Raw genomic sequence first — 18,066 nt, 5'->3', positions numbered from 1 at the left:
GGCTGGTCACCCTGTGGTGCCCTTATAAAACTCAACGTTTAACCTACTCACGCCGGCTTGTGCCCGCCCTCACAGTCGTCCATATTGGCGGAATACACCACGCCGCCATTGACCCTGGCCATTGACCGAGCAACCCAACGTTCCTACCAGCTCCCTCCGCAGGAGGAATGTGTTTATGTTGAACTTCTTTCGCGCCGTACGTAGCCAACCGTGCTCATCGGAGGTGCGGGGCAAGGGCAATACACTAGACACTAAAGGAACGAGTGTTCAATGAAGGTGATTGCTTTCAAAGCGCGGAGCTCCAGTGGCTTCCTCATATCGGAAGGAAGAGCGTTCCAGACGGGTTGGCAACACCACAATCCGTCTCGCTCGTACGCGAGAGAGCCGATCACATCGCTCCATCTCCCTCAGTGGACCCTCTCCCCTGGCGTGTGCTGCCTCCTCATCTGACCGTCGGCCCATCATCATCATCATCTCCGTGTCGTGGCCGCTCAAAGCCCCCGCGCACTCCTCAGCAGTCAGCTTGGTTGTGTGTCTCTCTCTTCTCTCTTTCTCGCCCTGCCGTTGTTCCTCTGACCGGCGTCGCCCCCTCTCTGTCTCCGTCTCTCAGCAATAATTCCCAGCGCCCATCTATGCCACGCTTCCTCGTCTTTGTAGACGTTGAGCCGCTGTTCAATGTTGTGCGTCACCGGTCGTGTTCAAGTCGCCAGTCGCGGTGCGACCGCGGTCATCCAGCACAGGACCGTACGATGTGTAACGACGCAATGCCACGATCCACAAATACGCCGCTGATGAAGCGGTTGTCTGTGCTTAACCGCGTGAATGTGAAACTGTAGTCGATGCTCTGCGTCTACATCAGCAGCCCGTACGAAATAAGAAGAACGGGCATGTTTCTGACTTGGTTCTTTCGGTAAAAAATATGGATTCTTGCAGTCACGAAAACTTCACAACGAGAATGTTTCTGACTGATATGTCATAGCAGGTGAATGTGCACGGATTCATTCAAAGTAGTTTTATGTTGGCTTAGATCGTTTTACTATCAAGTCAGTCAAGTTCTATGCAGAACCCTCCACCACCCGACGAGAGCCATACGGATCGAGTTGTCACGTGGGCAAATTTGCCACAATTGATTCTCTTTTTCTGTGTTTCAGCATTTGCCTACGTGACCACTCTGATTCTCCCCATGGTCGCGTGGATTTTTCTCCGGGTCCTCCAGTTTTTCCCTCCACATTTAGAATCGACATCACGCATTGGGAGTATATTTGGCTGCTATAAATTCCCACATGATGATGAGCCACTTCGTTGAGCTATCATTTGTGGCCAGGTCGCTTTTGAAAAAAAAGCTGTATAGCTCAGTGGGCCTTACCTGGTCAAATACAAAGTTTATTATTTTTGACCAGGTAAAGATTCTGCATAGCTGTGATTGACATTACACCCACACAACAAATATAACCCCAAACCTAACCAAAGGTGGCTCGTGCTATCGGAAGGGAGAGTCTCTGCGTGCACCGATGACATGTTCCTTTGTATGCCTATAAAGTCTGAGTACCTGGTGTGGTGTGTAAAACATCAGCACTGGGAAGACAAAGGCGGCTGGGCGTGGCGCTCGCCGCCCACGCCTTAGTGCGCCGTGCCGACCTTCACAGGTGCCGCTCGCTAACAGCACTTGCCCCAGCAGTCTGTTAAGGCTGCACTTCCTTCACACCGTACGTGACCCACCGCGCTACTCGTGGGTGCGGGAGATGGACAACAAACTAAACACATCAGCAAGCACTTCTAAAGAAATTCGTGTTCAATGTGGATGATTTAGAATTGCATTGCACCGGTGGCTTCCTAATAACGGATGGAAGAGCGTTCCAGACTGACGCAGAAGAGCATCTGGACGCGCGCGACGCGGTGGCCGTCATTGTTCGACGGTCAGCCAATATTGGCTGCGAGGATGAGCGGAATTTGCGTGATGGTGGTTTATGCTCCTTGACGAGATCGTCCAAGGCATCGAGGTTCATTCGTGATGAGCACTTTGCGTGTAATGAGTGTTGCGTCGCTCCAATATTGTGGGTTTTTGTTTCAGCACACTGGCCGCACGTACATCGCTGTCACATCGCCGATATTTATCCCGAGATGAATTTTTTTGCCGATTCCTTCCACCGTTTCACGTTCGTTGGTCATCATAATCAACCATGTGTCGTCAGCCAATCATTAAATACGGTGACCCTATCAACAACAACAAAAAAACTGCCCCATAATGAAACTAATTGAATGCACATGATTCAGGATCTTGGGATTTTTCTCAGAAACGATATTTAATTAACATTAGAGAGAGAGAGAGAAAAAAACAATTGCTGCTGAACACATGACTGCATTCATTACGTTCCCGCTAATGGATGTTCCGGTGGCTCGTGTTGATGTTTGAAGATCAGCTAAAGGACGTAGCAGCAGCAGCAGCAGGCGGCTCGCCGTTGCCTTATTACACCGAGTGCGTGACGGACAGGGGGCCCGAGCTTCAGGCTGCTGGGGCACAATATCACGGGGAGGGGGGAGGCACAATTCCCCCCTCCCCCTGGCACGCGCAACAGAGGTGGCAATTGTGAGAGCCTCGAATGAAACGGCACTCGGTGACAAACGCATCACACGTCATGCCCCGGGAATATTGTGGGGACGAATTTGAAGTTGGATGGCGTGGAAGGTGGAAGGGCGCGCGGGTTGGGCGAGTCGTGGCTTATACCCGTGGGATCTTAACCCCTTTCCTGACACGAGACGCACTGCAAGTTGCAGGGGTGTGTGCGTGTGTCACGTTCACTACCGAATCTTGGAACGTGCAAACCGGTTCGGTGTTGATTTTATTTAGAGAGGGGGGGGGGGAGAAGTAGCAGCGCCGTTGCTTTGTAAAGACGTTACTCGCCGCAGAGAACCGTAGCGACACGACCGCCGCCACTCTACGATAGCTGGCGCCAAACTGCGTCACACACCCTCCCGCATGGCCTTGTGAGAGCCTCGGTACCGACAAAGTGACTTCATTTGAGGTTTTTTCTTCCGTTTCCGTTCTGACAACGTCCACGCGCGTACGCTTACGTCATCGGAACGGGAAAGGGTGAATGGCCGCGACGATTATTGCGCTGGGTGATGGAGACGGAGTGCTTGAACATCGCGTTAGAAGCGGGCACAGCGACACGCCGAGTGGCAGAGCGGTCGACGGGGCTCTTCACGACAAGAACGGAGCCTGGGTTCGAATCTCGAATGGGGATAGGTTTCTGTCTGGAGTCTGTATTTCCCTCCCCTCCCCCTCTCATCATGCATGCGTTTCCTCCGGGTTTTCTGTTGCTTTGCCCCCCCAACATTGCTGAAACAAACACATGACGGAGCTAGCATTGGTCGAAACGTCCTAGTGCTGAAAATGATATTTGTGCAAATTACTCGACTGGGATTACACAATGAAGCAGCAACATCGCCCCCAACTATAAAAAATAAACTTGTTAGGGACCCTCATGGTAAAGGGTCTCGAGGCTCGTCGAGGCGTGTTAGCATCAATATAATAATAGTCCCCTCTTAACAGAATTCTCAATGAGATTTAATATCGTTGTTACGAAAGAGTTTTTTCCCCCCCGTAATTACATAAATGGCCCTTATTAGTCTGCACAACCCTGCAGCTGGGAACAGCCAAACCAAGTCAGAGGCAAATCTAATCCGACGTTTGTGCAGGCAATCGGCAACTGGTCTGAGACCACCAGCTCCCCCCACTCCTGATTGAGAAGCTGCTCGATAGAAACCGTCTACGATAACTTCAACTTGCAATATTCGCAAGTTGAAAACAGAGAGAGGGAGACGGCGACTCGGAGGTGTGAGGTGGAACCGCACGCAAAGCAGAGAGGCAGCTCTGGGGTCCTCTATATGTTAAATTGTTATGGACCAATTCAATGAGCGTTTACACGTGGGAGTAACCGAACTTATTCCTAACCTATTTTAAATGTTACCAGGAAAGGCCCACTGAGCTATGTAACTCTATTTCAGAAGCGACATGGACACGAAGTGGCTTGTCACGTGGAAATGTACAGCAGCCAATACTTTAAACTCGTGATGTTGATTCCAAATGTGGAGAGAAAAAACCGGAGAAAAATTTACGTGACCACGGGGAGAGAGAGGAACACGCAAACTCCAAATATACAGGCATCTGGGTCGGGATCGAACCCACGAACTCCTGCATACCAGGCGAGGGAGTTAACATCCCACCACCGTGGCGCCCACTGTAAACCTGAGCCCCTGGAGAAAACCCACGTGCACGTGCGAAGGGGAAATCCTCTATCTCATACAGACGGAACATGCCGAGTCCACATTGCTGCTGTACCGCCGTCTCCCGGCACGGCCAGGATACGGCTCCTCCTCGACGCCCAAGGTGAAGGGAGTCTCGCAACATGTGTGTGTGTGCGGTGATTCACCAACCCCCTCGCTGCTGCCTCCAAACATCCCTGCGCTACAGGCAGCAGTCACGTGATGCAGTAGCGTGGCCACCACCGCCACCACTACCCGGCTAATCTTGGGTGTCTGAAACCTGGATTTGAACTGAGAGCCTCAGTGATCGCGTGTGCCTTGTAGCCTCGTGATATGCCCAGTTGCCTAAAATTGATCACCTGCTTTTTCAAAGACAAAGCATCGATTACTCCAACGGTTTGTTGCCTGGGCCAGGCCACGTAACCAGAAGGGCCATTCACTTGAGAGAAAGCAGTTGTCATCGAAATTAAATTACAGTCTTCTCAGGCAGCTCTGCTTTTACCAAACGCTTGAACGGACCGTAAAGAAATCGGAACATTCGCTGACACGTGATAGCGCCCACGCATGACGACTGAATAATTTGTGGCTAAAAATAAATGATGATTATTGTTATATAAGTGTCCTGAAACCTGTGTGAAATGCGGCAAACAATGTGTGTTATGTTACCTCCCTCGCCTGTTATGCAGGAGGTCGTGGGTCCGATCCTGACGCCTGCTGCTGTATATTTGGAGTTTGCATGTTCTTCCCGTGGTCGCGTGGATTTTTCTTCGGGTCCTCCGGGTTTTCCCCTCCACATTTAGAATCGACGTGCGTTCAGATTATGTCCACGTGATAAGCCACTTTGTTGAGCTACCATTTATGCGGAAGCCACTGGCATTTTGTCTGGTCAGTTTGTTGTCCATCTCTGATTGTGTTACGTATGGTGCGTAAGAAGTTCAACATTCATTTGTGGCCGGCTCGCTTCTGAAAAAGAGAGCTAATATCTCAATGGGCCTTTCTTATCTGGTACAAATAAAAATGTATGTAATCATAAATTGGTCCCGGGACACTCCGATTGCATTTTTTTTTGCCACGGCATCCACGTCGCGTTGTGTGGCGCGCAGGGAAGACATCCGACTGCCGCGGGCCACGAAGCAGCACGGCCGTGGGTGAGGAAGCCCTGGCCCTCCTCCGTGCCCTCCTCCTCCGCGCCTTCCTCGTCCTCCGCGCCCTCGTTGTCGTCGTCGTCGTCGTCCACCTCCTCGTCGTCACAGCGGGAGAAGCGGAACGCGCATGGTGAGTAAGTGAGTGAGCGAATCAGAATTGGACCTTTTTTTTCTGGGAGGAATCCGATGAGCTATGAAGCTCTTTGTAGGGGCACCGGGCCAGAAAGTTACAACCGTAAACAATAAAAAACGACAGGAAAGCAAATCACTAAAAATGTAACACAAGGCAGCAAAACGACAGTATGCATGTTGATTCTAAATTTGGAGGGGAAAAACTGGAGGGGCCAGAGAAAAATCCACGCGACAGAGAGAGGCTCGCAAAACTCCAGCGCTCGTCAGGGTCGGGACCGAACCCACGAATGACCTCCTGCATACCAGGCGAGGTAGTTAAAATCTCCTAGCCACTGCAGCTCTGTCTGCCGTCGTCACGCCTCGCATTGTCGTGTGTGGGGCTGCGTTCTTCCTTCGTGAAGATGTGCCGTCGCAGAGGGTGCACTTCATCCTGGGCGTGGAGGATGAGGAGGATGAGGAGCAGCAGAAGGAGGAGGAGCAGCAGCATCATGACCTCTTCATCGAGATGCTGGAGCTGAGCTGTAAGGAGGGACACGAGGGCGAGTGGCAGGAGACCGCCAGGTAGGGGACTCAGGCGAGGGTTGAACTACTTCCCTTGGAACTGGTGAAGCATGGCGTGGATCGTGGATGTGTGATGCAAGAGACTGTGATGGGACTGGGTGACAGGGGACTGTGATGGGACTGGGTGACAGGGGACTGTGATGGGACTGGGTGACAGGAGGCTGTGATGGGACTGGGTGACAGGGACTGTGATGGGACTGGGTGACAGGGGACTGTGATGGGAATGGGTGACAGGGGACTGTGATGGGACTGGGTGACAGGGGACTGTGATGGGACTGGGTGACAGGAGGCTGTGATGGGACTGGGTGACAGGAGGCTGTGATGGGACTGGGTGACAGGGGACTGTGATGGGACTGGGTGACAGGGGACTGTGATGGGACTGGGTGACAGGGGACTGTGATGGGACTGGGTGACAGGAGGCTGTGATGGGACTGGGTGACAGGGACTGTGATGGGACTGGGTGACAGGAGGCTGTGATGGGACTGGGTGACAGGGACTGTGATGGGACTGGGTGACAGGGACTGTGATGGGACTGGGTGACAGGGGACTGTGATGGGACTGGGTGACAGGGGACTGTGATGGGACTGGGTGACAGGAGGCTGTGATGGGACTGGGTGACAGGAGGCTGTGATGGGACTGGGTGACAGGGGACTGTGATGGGACTGGGTGACAAGAGGCTGTGATGGGACTGGGTGACGTGAGGCTGTGATGGGACTGGGTGACAGGAGGCTGTGATGGGACTGGGTGACAGGGGACTGTGATGGGACTGGGTGACAAGAGGCTGTGATGGGACTGGGTGACGTGAGGCTGTGATGGGACTGGGTGACAGGAGGCTGTGATGGGACTGGGTGAAAGGGGGCTGTGATAGGACTGGGTGACTGAGGTTGCGCTCATTGCACACAAAGTGCTTGCCACAAATGAAGCATGGAGTGTAAACCATCATCACCTGAACTGCAGTCATCCTCACAGCAGCAGCGGCTTTTGGCTGGCCGTCGAACAAAGACGGTCACTGCACTGTGCCCGTTCAGACGTGCTTCTGCGGCCGTCTGGGATGCTCTTCCTTCCGTTGACACATTCCTGCGGAGGGAGCTGGTAGGGACGTTGGGTTGCTCGGTCAATGTCCAGGGTCAACGGCGGCGTGGTGTATTCCGTAAATATGGCTAACTGTGAGGGCGGGCACCTGCCGGCGTGAGTAGGTTAAATGTTGAGTTTTATAAGGGCACCACGGGCTGACCAGCCCCTCCCCACCCAGCCCCACCCCTCCCACCCCCCACCCAGCCCCCCCCTCCCCACCCAGCCCCTCCCCACCCTCCCCTCCCCACCTTCCCCACCCAGCTCCTCCCCTCCCCACCCAACCCCACCCTCCCCACCCAGCCCCTCCCCACCCTCCCCTCCCCACCGAGCCCCTCCCACCCCACCCAGCCCCTCCCTGCACGACGGACGGACGCAATAATCCCCTGTGGGCTGGTGTTACCAGGAGGTTCCTACTAGTATTAGGAAGCTACTGGAGCTGTGCACTTTTAAATCATCTAGGTTGAAAACTCATTCTTTATAACTGCATTTTGTTGTGTTTAGTTCATTGTCCTTCCCCCGCATCTTTGATTTGCACGGTTGGCTACGTACCATGCGAAAGAAGTTCAACATACAGCGAATTGTTAACGGGTGATGATGGCGACGGCGATGTAGGTGGCTGAAGTTCGAAGAGGACGTGGAGGATGGTGGCGAGCGCTGGAGCAAGCCCTTCGTGGCGACGCTGTCACTGCACAGCCTCTTCGAGCTGCGCCGGTGCCTGGAGCGCGGCATCGTCGTGCTTGACGCGACAGCGTCCACCATGGAAGAACTGGCCGGTGAGCGCTTGCCACCACCGGGGTCCGGCCGGGCTCTGAGCAAGCTCCTAACAGGCTCCTAGTGGGCTCCAAGTGGGCTCCTAGTGGGTTCCTAGTGGGCTCCTAGTGGGCTCCTAGTGGGTTCCTAGTGGGCTCCTAGTGGGTTCCTAGTGGGCTCCTAGTGGCCTCCTAGTGGGTACCTAGTGGGCTCCTCACAGGCTCCTAGTGGGCTCCAAGTGGGCTCCTAGTGGGTTCCTAGTGGGCTCCTAGTGGGCTCCTAGTGGGCTCCTAGTGGGCTCCAAGTGGGCTCCTAGTGGGTTCCTAGTGGGTTCCTAGCAGGCTCCTAGTGGGTTCCTAGTGGGCTCCTAGTGGGCTCCTAGTGGGTTCCTAGCGGGCTCCTAGTGGGCTCCTCACAGGCTCCTAGTGGGCTCCTAGTGGGTTCCTAGCGGGCTCCTAGTGGGCTCCTAGTGGGCTCCTAGTGGGCTCGTAGTGGGTTCCTAGCGGGCTCCTAGTGGGCTCCTAGTGGGTTCCTAGCGGGCTCCTAGTGGGCTCCTCACAGGCTCCTAGTGGGTTCCTAGTGGGCTCCTAGTGGGTTCCTAGCAGGCTCCTAGTGGGCTTCTAGTGGGCTCCTAGTGGGCTCCGAGTGGGTTCCTAGTGGGCTCCTAGTGGGTTCCTAGTGGGCTCCTAGTGGGCTCCTAGTGGGCTCCTAGTGGGTTCCTAGTGGGGTCCTAGTGGGCTCCTAGTGGGCTCCTAGTGGGTTCCTAGTGGGCTCCTAGTGGGTTCCTAGTGAGCTTCTAGTGGGCTCCTAGTGGGCTCCTAGTGGGTTCCTAGTGGGTTCCTAGTGGGTTCCTAGTGGGTTCCTAGTGAGCTTCTAGTGGGTTCCTAGTGGGCTCCTAGTGAGCTCCTAGTGGGTTCCTAGTGGGCTCCTAGTGGGCTCCTAGTGGGTTCCTAGTGGGTTCCTAGTGGGTTCCTAGTGGGCTCCTAGTGGGCTCCTAGTGGGTTCCTAGTGGGTTCCTATTGAGCTCCTAGTGGGCTCCTAGTGGGCTCCTAGTGGGTTCCTAGTGAGCTCCTAGTGGGCTCCTAGTGGGTTCCTAGTGGGCTCCTAGTGGGCTCCTAGTGGGTTCCTAGTGGGCTCCTAGTGGGCTCCTAGTGGGCTCCTAGTGGGTTCCTAGTGAGCTCCTAGTGGGTTCCTAGTGGGCTCCTAGTGGGCTCCTAGTGGGTTCCTAGTGGGCTCCTAGTGGGTTCCTAGTGGGCTCCTAGTGGGTTCCTAGTGAGCTCCTAGTGGGCTCCTAGTGGGCTCCTAGTGGGCTCCTAGTGGGCTCCTAGTGGGTTCCTAGTGAGCTCCAAGTGGGCTCCTAGTGGGCTCCTAGTGGGTTCCTAGTGGGCTCCTAGTGGGCTCCTAGTGGGCTCCTAGTGGGTTCCTAGTGAGCTCCAAGTGGGCTCCTAGTGGGCTCCTAGTGGGTTCCTAGTGGGCTCCTAGTGGGCTCCTAGTGGGTTCCTAGTGGGCTCCTAGTGGGTTCCTAGTGGGTTCCTAGTGGTCTCCTAGTGGGCTCCTAGTGGGTTCTTAGTGGGCTCCTAGTGGGCTCCTAGTGGGTTCCTAGTGGGTTCCTAGTGGGTTCCTAGTGGGTTCTTAGTGGGCTCCTAGTGGGTTCCTAGTGGGTTCCTAGTGGGTTCCTAGTGGGTTCCTAGTGGGTTCCTAGTGGTCTCCTAGTGGGCTCCTAGTGGGTTCCTAGTGGGCTCCTAGTGGGCTCCTAGTGGGTTCCTAGTGGGTTCCTAGTGGGTTCCTAGTGGGTTCTTAGTGGGCTCCTAGTGGGTTCCTAGTGGTTCTTAGTGGGCTCCTAGTGGGTTCCTAGTGGGTTCCTAGTGGGCTCCTAGTGGGTTCCTAGTGGGTTCCTAGTGGGCTCCTAGTGGGCTCCTAGTGGGTTCCTAGTGGGCTCCTAGTGGGCTCCTAGTGGGTTCCTAGTGGGTTCCTAGTGGGCTCCTAGTGGGTTCCTAGTGGATTCCTAGTGGGCTCCTAGTGGGTTCCTAGTGGGCTCCTAGTGAGCTCCAAGTGGGCTCCTAGTGGGCTCCTAGTGGGCTCCTAGTGGGTTCCTAGTGGGCTCCTAGTGGGCTCCTAGTGGGTTCCTAGTGGGCTCCTAGTGGGCTCCTAGTGGGTTCTTAGTGGGCTCCTAGTGGGTTCCTAGTGGGCTCCTAGTGGGTTCCTAGTGGGCTCCTAGCGGGCTCCTAGTGGGTTCCTAGTGGGTTCCTAGTGGGCTCCTCACAGGCTCCTAGTGGGTTCCTAGTGGGCTCCTAGTGGGTTCCTAGTGGGTTCCTAGTGGGTTCCTAGTGGGCTCCTAGTGGGCTCCTAGTGGGTTCCTAGTGGGCTCCTAGTGGGTTCCTAGTGGGCTCCTAGTGGGCTCCTAGTGGGTTCCTAGTGGGCTCCTAGTGGGTTCCTATTGGGCTCCTAGTAGGCTCCTAGTGGGTTCCTAGTGGGCTCCTAGTGGGCTCCTAGTGGGCTCCTAGTGGGCTCCTAGTGGGTTCCTAGTGGGCTCCTAGTGGGTTCCTAGTGGGCTCCTAGTGGGCTCCTAGTGGGTTCCTAGTGGGCTCCTAGTGGGTTCCTAGTGGACTCCTAGTGGGCTCCTAGTGGGTTCCTAGTGGGCTCCTAGTGGGTTCCTAGTGGGCTCCTAGTGGGCTCCTAGTGGGTTCCTAGTGGGCTCCTAGTGGGTTCCTAGTGGGCTCCTAGTGGGCTCCTAGTGGGTTCCTAGTGGGTTCCTAGTGGGCTCCTCACAGGCTCCTAGTGGGCTCCTAGTGGGCTCCTAGTGGGTTCCTAGTGGGCTCCTAGTGGGTTCCTAGTGGGCTCCTAGTGGGTTCCTAGTGGACTCCTAGTGGGCTCCTAGTGGGCTCCTAGTGGGCTCCTAGTGGGTTCCTAGTGGGCTCCTAGTGGGCTCCTAGTGGGTTCCTAGTGGGCTCCTAGTGGGTTCCTAGTGGGCTCCTAGTGGGCTCCTAGTGGGTTCCTAGTGGGCTCCTAGTGGGTTCCTATTGGGCTCCTAGTGGGCTCCTAGTGGGCTCCTAGTGGGCTCCTAGTGGGTTCCTAGTGGGCTCCTAGTGGGTTCCTAGTGGGTTCCTAGTGGGCTCCTAGTGGGTTCCTAGTGGGTTCCTAGTGGGCTCCTAGTGGGTTCCTAGTGGGCTCCTAGTGGTTCCTAGTGGGCTCCTAGTGGGCTCCTAGTGGGTTCCTAGGGGCTCCTAGTGGGCTCCTAGTGGGTTCCTAGTGGGCTCCTAGTGGGTTCCTATTGGGCTCCTAGTAGGCTCCTAGTGGGTTCCTAGTGGGCTCCTAGTGGGCTCCTAGTGGGCTCCTAGTGGGTTCCTAGTGGGCTCCTAGTGGGTTCCTAGTGGGTTCCTAGTGGATTCCTAGTGGGCTCCTAGTGGGCTCCTAGTGGGTTCCTAGTGGATTCCTAGTGGGCTCCTAGTGGGTTCCTAGTGGGCTCCTAGTGGATTCCTAGTGGACTCCTAGTGGGCTCCTAGTGGGTTCCTAGTGGGCTCCTAGTGGGTTCCAATTGGGCTCCTAGTAGGCTCCTAGTGAGTTCCTAGTGGGCTCCTAGTGGGCTCCTAGTGGGCTCCTAGTGGGTTCCTAGTGGGTTCTTATTGGGCTCCTAGTAGGCTCCTAGTGGGTTCCTAGTGGGCTCCTAGTGGGCTCCTAGTGGGCTCCTAGTGGGCTCCTAGTGGGCTCCTAGTGGGTTCCTAGTGGGCTCCTAGTGGGTTCCTAGTGGGTTCCTAGTGGGCTCCTAGTGGGCTCCTAGTGGGTTCCTAGTGGGCTCCTAGTGGGCTCCTAGTGGGTTCCTATTGGGTTCCTAGTGGGTTCCTAGTGGGTTCCTAGTGGGCTCCTAGTGGGCTCCTAGTGGGTTCCTAGTGGGCTCCTAGTGGGCTCCTAGTGGGTTCCTAGTGGGCTCCTAGTGGGTTCCTAGTGGGTTCCTAGTGGGCTCCTTGTGGGTTCCTAGTGGGCTCCTAGTGGGTTCCTAGTGGGCTCCTAGTGGGCTCCTAGTGGGTTCCTAGTGGGCTCCTAGTGGGTTCCTAGTGGGCTCCTAGTGGGCTCCTAGTGGGTTCCTAGTGGGCTCCTAGTGGGCTCCTAGTGGGTTCCTAGTGGGCTCCTAGTGGGTTCCTATTGGGCTCCTAGTAGGCTCCTAGTGGGTTCCTAGTGGGCTCCTAGTGGGCTCCTAGTGGGCTCCTAGTGGTCTCCTAGTGGGTTCCTAGTGGGCTCCTAGTGGGTTCCTAGTGGGCTCCTAGTGGGTTCCTAGTGGGCTCCTAGTGGGCTCCTAGTGGGTTCCTAGTGGGCTCCTAGTGGGCTCCTAGTGGGTTCCTAGTGGGCTCCTAGTGGGCTCCTAGTGGGTTCCTAGTGGGTTCCTAGTGGGCTCCTAGTGGGCTCCTAGTGGGTTCCTAGTGGGCTCCTAGTGGGCTCCTAGTGGGTTCCTAGTGGGCTCCTAGTGGGTTCCTATTGGGCTCCTAGTAGGCTCCTAGTGGGTTCCTAGTGGGCTCCTAGTGGGCTCCTAGTGGGCTCCTAGTGGTCTCCTAGTGGGTTCCTAGTGGGCTCCTAGTGGGTTCCTAGTGGGCTCCTAGTGGGTTCCTAGTGGGCTCCTAGTGGGCTCCTAGTGGGTTCCTAGTGGGCTCCTAGTGGGCTCCTAGTGGGTTCCTAGTGGGCTCCTAGTGGGCTCCTAGTGGGCTCCTAGTGGGTTCCTAGTGGGCTCCTAGTGGGCTCCTAGTGGGTTCCTAGTGGGCTCCTAGTGGGCTCCTAGTGGGCTCCTAGTGGGCTCCTAGTGGGTTCCTAGTGGGCTCCTAGTGGGTTCCTAGTGGGTTCCTAGTGGGCTCCTAGTGGGTTCCTAGTGGGCTCCTAGTGGGCTCCTAGTGGGTTCCTAGTGGGCTCCTAGTGGGTTCCTATTGGGCTCCTAGTAGGCTCCTAGTGGGTTCCTAGTGGGCTCCTAGTGGGCTCCTAGTGGGCTCCTAGTGGGTTCCTAGTGGGCTCCTAGTGGGTTCCTAGTGGGCTCCTAGTGGGCTCCTAGTGGGCTCCTAGTGGGCTCCTAGTGGGTTCCTAGTGGGCTCCTAGTGGGTTCCTAGTGGGCTCCTAGTGGGCTCCTAGTGGGTTCCTAGTGGGCTCCTAGTGGGTTCCTATTGGGCTCCTAGTAGGCTCCTAGTGAGTTCCTAGTGGGCTCCTAGTGGGCTCCTAGTGGGCTCCTAGTGGGTTCCTAGTGGGTTCCTATTGGGCTCATAGTAGGCTCCTAGTGGGTTCCTAGTGGGCTCCTAGTGGGTTCCTAGTGGGCTCCTAGTGGGTTCCTAGTGGGTTCCTAGTGGGCTCCTAGTGGGTTCCTAGTGGGCTCCTAGTGGGTTCCTAGTGGGTTCCTAGTGGGTTCCTAGTGGGCTCCTAGTGGGCTCCTAGTGGGCTCCTAGTGGGCTCCTAGTGGGTTCCTAGTGGGCTCCTAGTGGGCTCCTAGTGGGCTCCTAGTGGGCTCCTAGTGGGTTCCTAGTGGGCTCCTAGTGGGTTCCTAGTGGGTTCCTAGTGGGCTCCTAGTGGGCTCCTAGTGGGTTCCTAGTGGGTTCCTAGTGGGCTCCTAGTGGGTTCCTAGTGGGCACCTAGTGGGTTCCTATTGGGCTCCTAGTAGGCTCCTAGTGGGTTCCTAGTGGGCTCCTAGTGGGCTCCTAGTGGGCTCCTAGTGGGCTCCTAGTGGGTTCCTAGTGGGCTCCTAGTGGGTTCCTAGTGGGCACCTAGTGGGTTCCTATTGGGCTCCTAGTAGGCTCCTAGTGGGTTCCTAGTGGGCTCCTAGTGGGCTCCTAGTGGGCTCCTAGTGGGCTCCTAGTGGGTTCCTAGTGGGCTCCTAGTGGGTTCCTAGTGGGCTCCTAGTGGGTTCCTAGTGGGTTCCTAGTGGGCTCCTAGTGGGTTCCTAGTGGGCACCTAGTGGGTTCCTATTGGGCTCCTAGTAGGCTCCTAGTGGGTTCCTAGTGGGCTCCTAGTGGGCTCCTAGTGGGCTCCTAGTGGGCTCCTAGTGGGTTCCTAGTGGGCTCCTAGTGGGTTCCTAGTGGGTTCCTAGTGGATTCCTAGTGGGCTCCTAGTGGGCTCCTAGTGGGCTCCTAGTGGGCTCCTAGTGGGTTCCTAGTGGGCTCCTAGTGGGTTCCTAGTGGGCTCCTAGTGGGCTCCTAGTGGGTTCCTAGTGGGCTCCTAGTGGGTTCCTATTGGGCTCCTAGTAGGCTCCTAGTGAGTTCCTAGTGGGCTCCTAGTGGGCTCCTAGTGGGCTCCTAGTGGGTTCCTAGTGGGTTCCTATTGGGCTCATAGTAGGCTCCTAGTGGGTTCCTAGTGGGCTCCTAGTGGGTTCCTAGTGGGCTCCTAGTGGGTTCCTAGTGGGCTCCTAGTGGGTTCCTAGTGGGTTCCTAGTGGGCTCCTAGTGGGTTCCTAGTGGGCTCCTAGTGGGTTCCTAGTGGGTTCCTAGTGGGTTCCTAGTGGGCTCCTAGTGGGTTCCTAGTGGGTTCCTAGTGGGTTCCTAGTGGGCTCCTAGTGGGCTCCTAGTGGGCTCCTAGTGGGCTCCTAGTGGGTTCCTAGTGGGCTCCTAGTGGGCTCCTAGTGGGCTCCTAGTGGGCTCCTAGTGGGTTCCTAGTGGGCTCCTAGTGGGTTCCTAGTGGGTTCCTAGTGGGCTCCTAGTGGGCTCCTAGTGGGTTCCTAGTGGGCTCCTAGTGGGTTCCTAGTGGGCTCCTAGTGGGCTCCTAGTGGGTTCCTAGTGGGCTCCTAGTGGGTTCCTAGTGGGTTCCTAGTGGGTTCCTAGTGGGCTCCTAGTCGCAATCACTCGCGAACGGCGTCACGACGAGGCCTCGCCGTTTGCGTGTCCGTGACCCCACAGGGGCGATACTGGGCGACCCGGCGGCGGCGGCGGCGGTGGAGGGGGTGGTTGGGGTGGGGTGCGTGGCGGGCGACAAGGCGCTTCGGGAGCGGCTCCTCGGCATCCTCCTCAGGCCGCCGCGGCACCAGAGCGAGAAGAGGCTGAGCAGCAGGATCCCCATTGTGCGCTCCATCGCGGACATCGGCAAGAAGTACTCGGAGAGCCAGTTCCTCGACCGCAGCGGTGGGACTCGTCGTCGTGAGGGGGGTCAGCAGGGCGACTCGCCGCCGTCGTCGTCATCATCAGCTTCAATGTTATCTTCATCACCATAATAATCATTATCTTCATCATTGTCATCATCATTATTATGGTCCGTATCATCATTGTCATGATTATCAATATCTTCATCATCATAAGCTTAATTTTTCTTATGATTTTCATTGTCATCATCATCATTATCGTCATTGTTATCATCATTACCATCCAAAATCACAGTCATCATCATAATCACGAGTTGTTTTTACGTTGAGTATTTGCTGCTGCTATTGTGTCTGGTACAGTGCTTTGAGATCCTGGACGAAAGCCACAATGTAAATTTAATGATTATTAATTATTAAAATCGATTCTTACACTCGCGGTACAAGCGTGATAATTTTTGAGACCGGGTCAAGGACGGAGTCAGAGACCAGGTCACTGGCGGGGTCAGAGACCGGGTCAAGGACGGGGTCTGAGACTGCGTCAAGGACGGGGTCAGAGACCGGGTCACGTACGGGGTCACAGACCGGGTCACGTACGGGGCCGAGACCGGGTCAAGGGCGGGGTAGAGACCGGGTCACGTGCGGGTTCCAAGACCGAGTCACGGGCGGGGTCTGAGACTGGGTCACCGGTGGCATCGTGCCCGCCGGCTGCGTTTCATCTCCCGCCGCACGTTCTCGTGAGCAGGACACGCGGCGCTGCTGACGTCGCCCCTCGTGGATGGGGAGACGCGGAGCGGCGTGAGCAGAGAGAACTCGAACGTGGACTTCAGCAAGGTGCGCGCGTGCGGGTCGAGCAGCTCACGCGCGCGTGTGCTCAACCACACAGGGCCGAGAGCCCCCCCTCCACCCCCTTCTCCGCCGTCTCTCGAGAGACCCTGCGATGATGCGGACGTAGGGCCGCCGAGGGGCGTACTCTTGTTACGAATGTCTCCGCAGACAAACGGCAGCTTGATGACCATGCCGGGAGGCCGCCGAGACACTGTAAGAGCGCTCACCGAGCTGCATTGGTTTCTGGTTGCCGAACGGATGCGTCATGAGGTTGCACTCATTACACACACAAGCACTTGCCACAAATGAACCACAATTATTTAGCTGATCTCGTCATGGAGTAATAAACCATCATCAAGCGAACTCCAGTCCATCCTCGCAGCAGCGGCTTTTGTCTGGCGATCGAAGAGAGATGGTCACCGCATCACACGCTTTGAGATGTGCCTCTGCGGCCGTCTGCAATGCTCTTCCTTTAAATATTAGGAAGTCACTGGAGCTATGCACTTTAAAATCTCAATTGAAAACTAAATACTTAAGAACTGCTTTTTGTGTTGTGTTTGTTTTCCTCCGATTAGCACGGTTGGCTACATACGGTGCAAAAGAAGTTCAACATAACACATTGCTGCACATCCGATTGGGCGGCCGCGGTGATGAGATATCAATTACCTCGCCTGGTATACAGGAGGTCGTGGTTTCGATCTCAACCCTGTCGCATGCTGTATATTTGGAGTTTTGTGTGTCTCTCTTCCCGCGGTTGCGTGGATTTTTCTCCAGGTCCTCCGATTTTTCCCTCCACATTTAGAATCAACATAACGTGTTTATTTAAAAATGTGGCTGCTACTATACATTTTCGCACGATGAAAAGCCACTGTGTTGAGCTCCTTTCATTTGTGATAGCCAAGTCGCTTGTCAACAAGAGATTCATAGCTCTGTGAATAGTTGTAGCCACCAGGCTCTTCCTGGGGCCTGCAGCTGACCAGATGCCCCAGGCAGTGGTGACCCAGCCTGGCGACCTCAGCCCTGAGCAGGTTGCGGCCAATGACGCGCGTGGAGCGCTTGCGATATTAAACCTCTTTTATTTTCTTCACCTCCCTTCGCCGACTGCCAGGTGGATCTCAGCTTCCTGCGGAAGATCCCACCGGGGGCGGAGGCAGCCAACGTGATGGTGGGCGAGGTGGACGCCCTGGCAAGCCCCCTCGTGGCCTTCGTGCGCCTCTCCCGGGCCGCCCTCATCCCCGGTCTCACTGAGGTGCCGCTGCCCACGCGGTACGAGTCCCACCGGCGATTGTGGCCCAATGGTCTCCGCGTCCCCCATGTCCCTGTGTCCCCCGCATCTCCTGTGTCCCCACATCCCCCGTGTCCCCACATCCCCCGTGTCCCCCGTTTCCCCAACTACCCCATGTCCCTGTGTCCTCCGCATCTCCTGTGTCCCCACATCCCCCGTGTCCCCAACTACCCCATGTCCCTGTGTCCCCCGCATCGCCTGTGTCCCTGTGTCCCCCGCATCCCCTGTGTCCCCACATCCCCCACATCTCCTGTGTCCCCACATCCCCCGCATCCCTTGTGTCTTCCCTTGAAGATGAATCCCTTGTGTCCCCGTGTCCCCCATGTTCCCTGTGTCTCCGAGTCCCCATGTTCCCCGAGTCCGCGCTACGAACCTGGCGCCCAAATTCGATCTCTGCTCACGGCCACCAACACCAGTGACGATTATTTAAAGTGGTCCTGGGCCTCCCCGAGGTCGACTTGGCCTCAAATGAGTATCTAGTGCGTTGTGTAAAAGTCACCACTAGGGAGACAAAGGCGCCGGGCATATTGCCGTGCCGGCCTTCACAGGTGCTCGCTAGCAGCACTTGCCCCAATAGTCTGTTAAGGCTATACAAGGAGGGGAGGATCTTTGTCTTTACAAGCACGTTCATGCTCATGTCCGTGTGCGTTGTACGAATGTATGTAGAGTCTGTTCTCCTATAGTGCCGTGTGTTGTTTCACAACACGAATTGGATATAAAGCGGTGAATGTATTAGGGAACATATTTGTTTATAATTCTGATGCCAATTGGATGTAACGCGATCGAACAAGCGGAACTACGTCACGCGAATAAGCAATTGTCTGGCTGCCTCGGCGTAGCATCATCACACAAGGCGGGATGCTGCTGGATGCTTCTAGATGCTACCCACGCACAGTAGTATTTGTTCAGCCTGCGTTACGCATCTCACTCATTCTCGCGGACTGTCCTCTACCCCTATACTATATATTATTTATTATAACGCGGTGCTCTTCA

General features: G+C 55.8%; 1 protein-coding gene across 1 annotated transcript in view; it reads left to right on the top strand.

The window, feature by feature from the left end:
- LOC133358284 (electroneutral sodium bicarbonate exchanger 1-like) overlaps window positions 1–18,066 on the top strand; it is a 50,473-nt gene that overhangs the window by 4,817 nt on the left and 27,590 nt on the right. The window contains exons 2-7 of the mRNA XM_061576520.1: window positions 5,370–5,541; window positions 5,945–6,104; window positions 7,791–7,951; window positions 14,785–15,006; window positions 15,706–15,794; window positions 16,897–17,056. Of these exons, the coding sequence (XP_061432504.1) occupies window positions 5,370–5,541; window positions 5,945–6,104; window positions 7,791–7,951; window positions 14,785–15,006; window positions 15,706–15,794; window positions 16,897–17,056 (964 nt within the window). The remainder of the gene's footprint in view (window positions 1–5,369; window positions 5,542–5,944; window positions 6,105–7,790; window positions 7,952–14,784; window positions 15,007–15,705; window positions 15,795–16,896; window positions 17,057–18,066) is intronic.

Source organism: Lethenteron reissneri, chromosome 61 (genome assembly GCF_015708825.2).
Source record: "Lethenteron reissneri isolate LAM-NWPU_2019-01 chromosome 61, ASM1570882v1, whole genome shotgun sequence".
NCBI classification, from domain to species: Eukaryota; Metazoa; Chordata; class Hyperoartia; order Petromyzontiformes; family Petromyzontidae; genus Lethenteron; species Lethenteron reissneri.
Note: the sequence above shows the minus strand (reverse complement) of the source record. Positions and strands in the feature narration are given on the sequence as shown.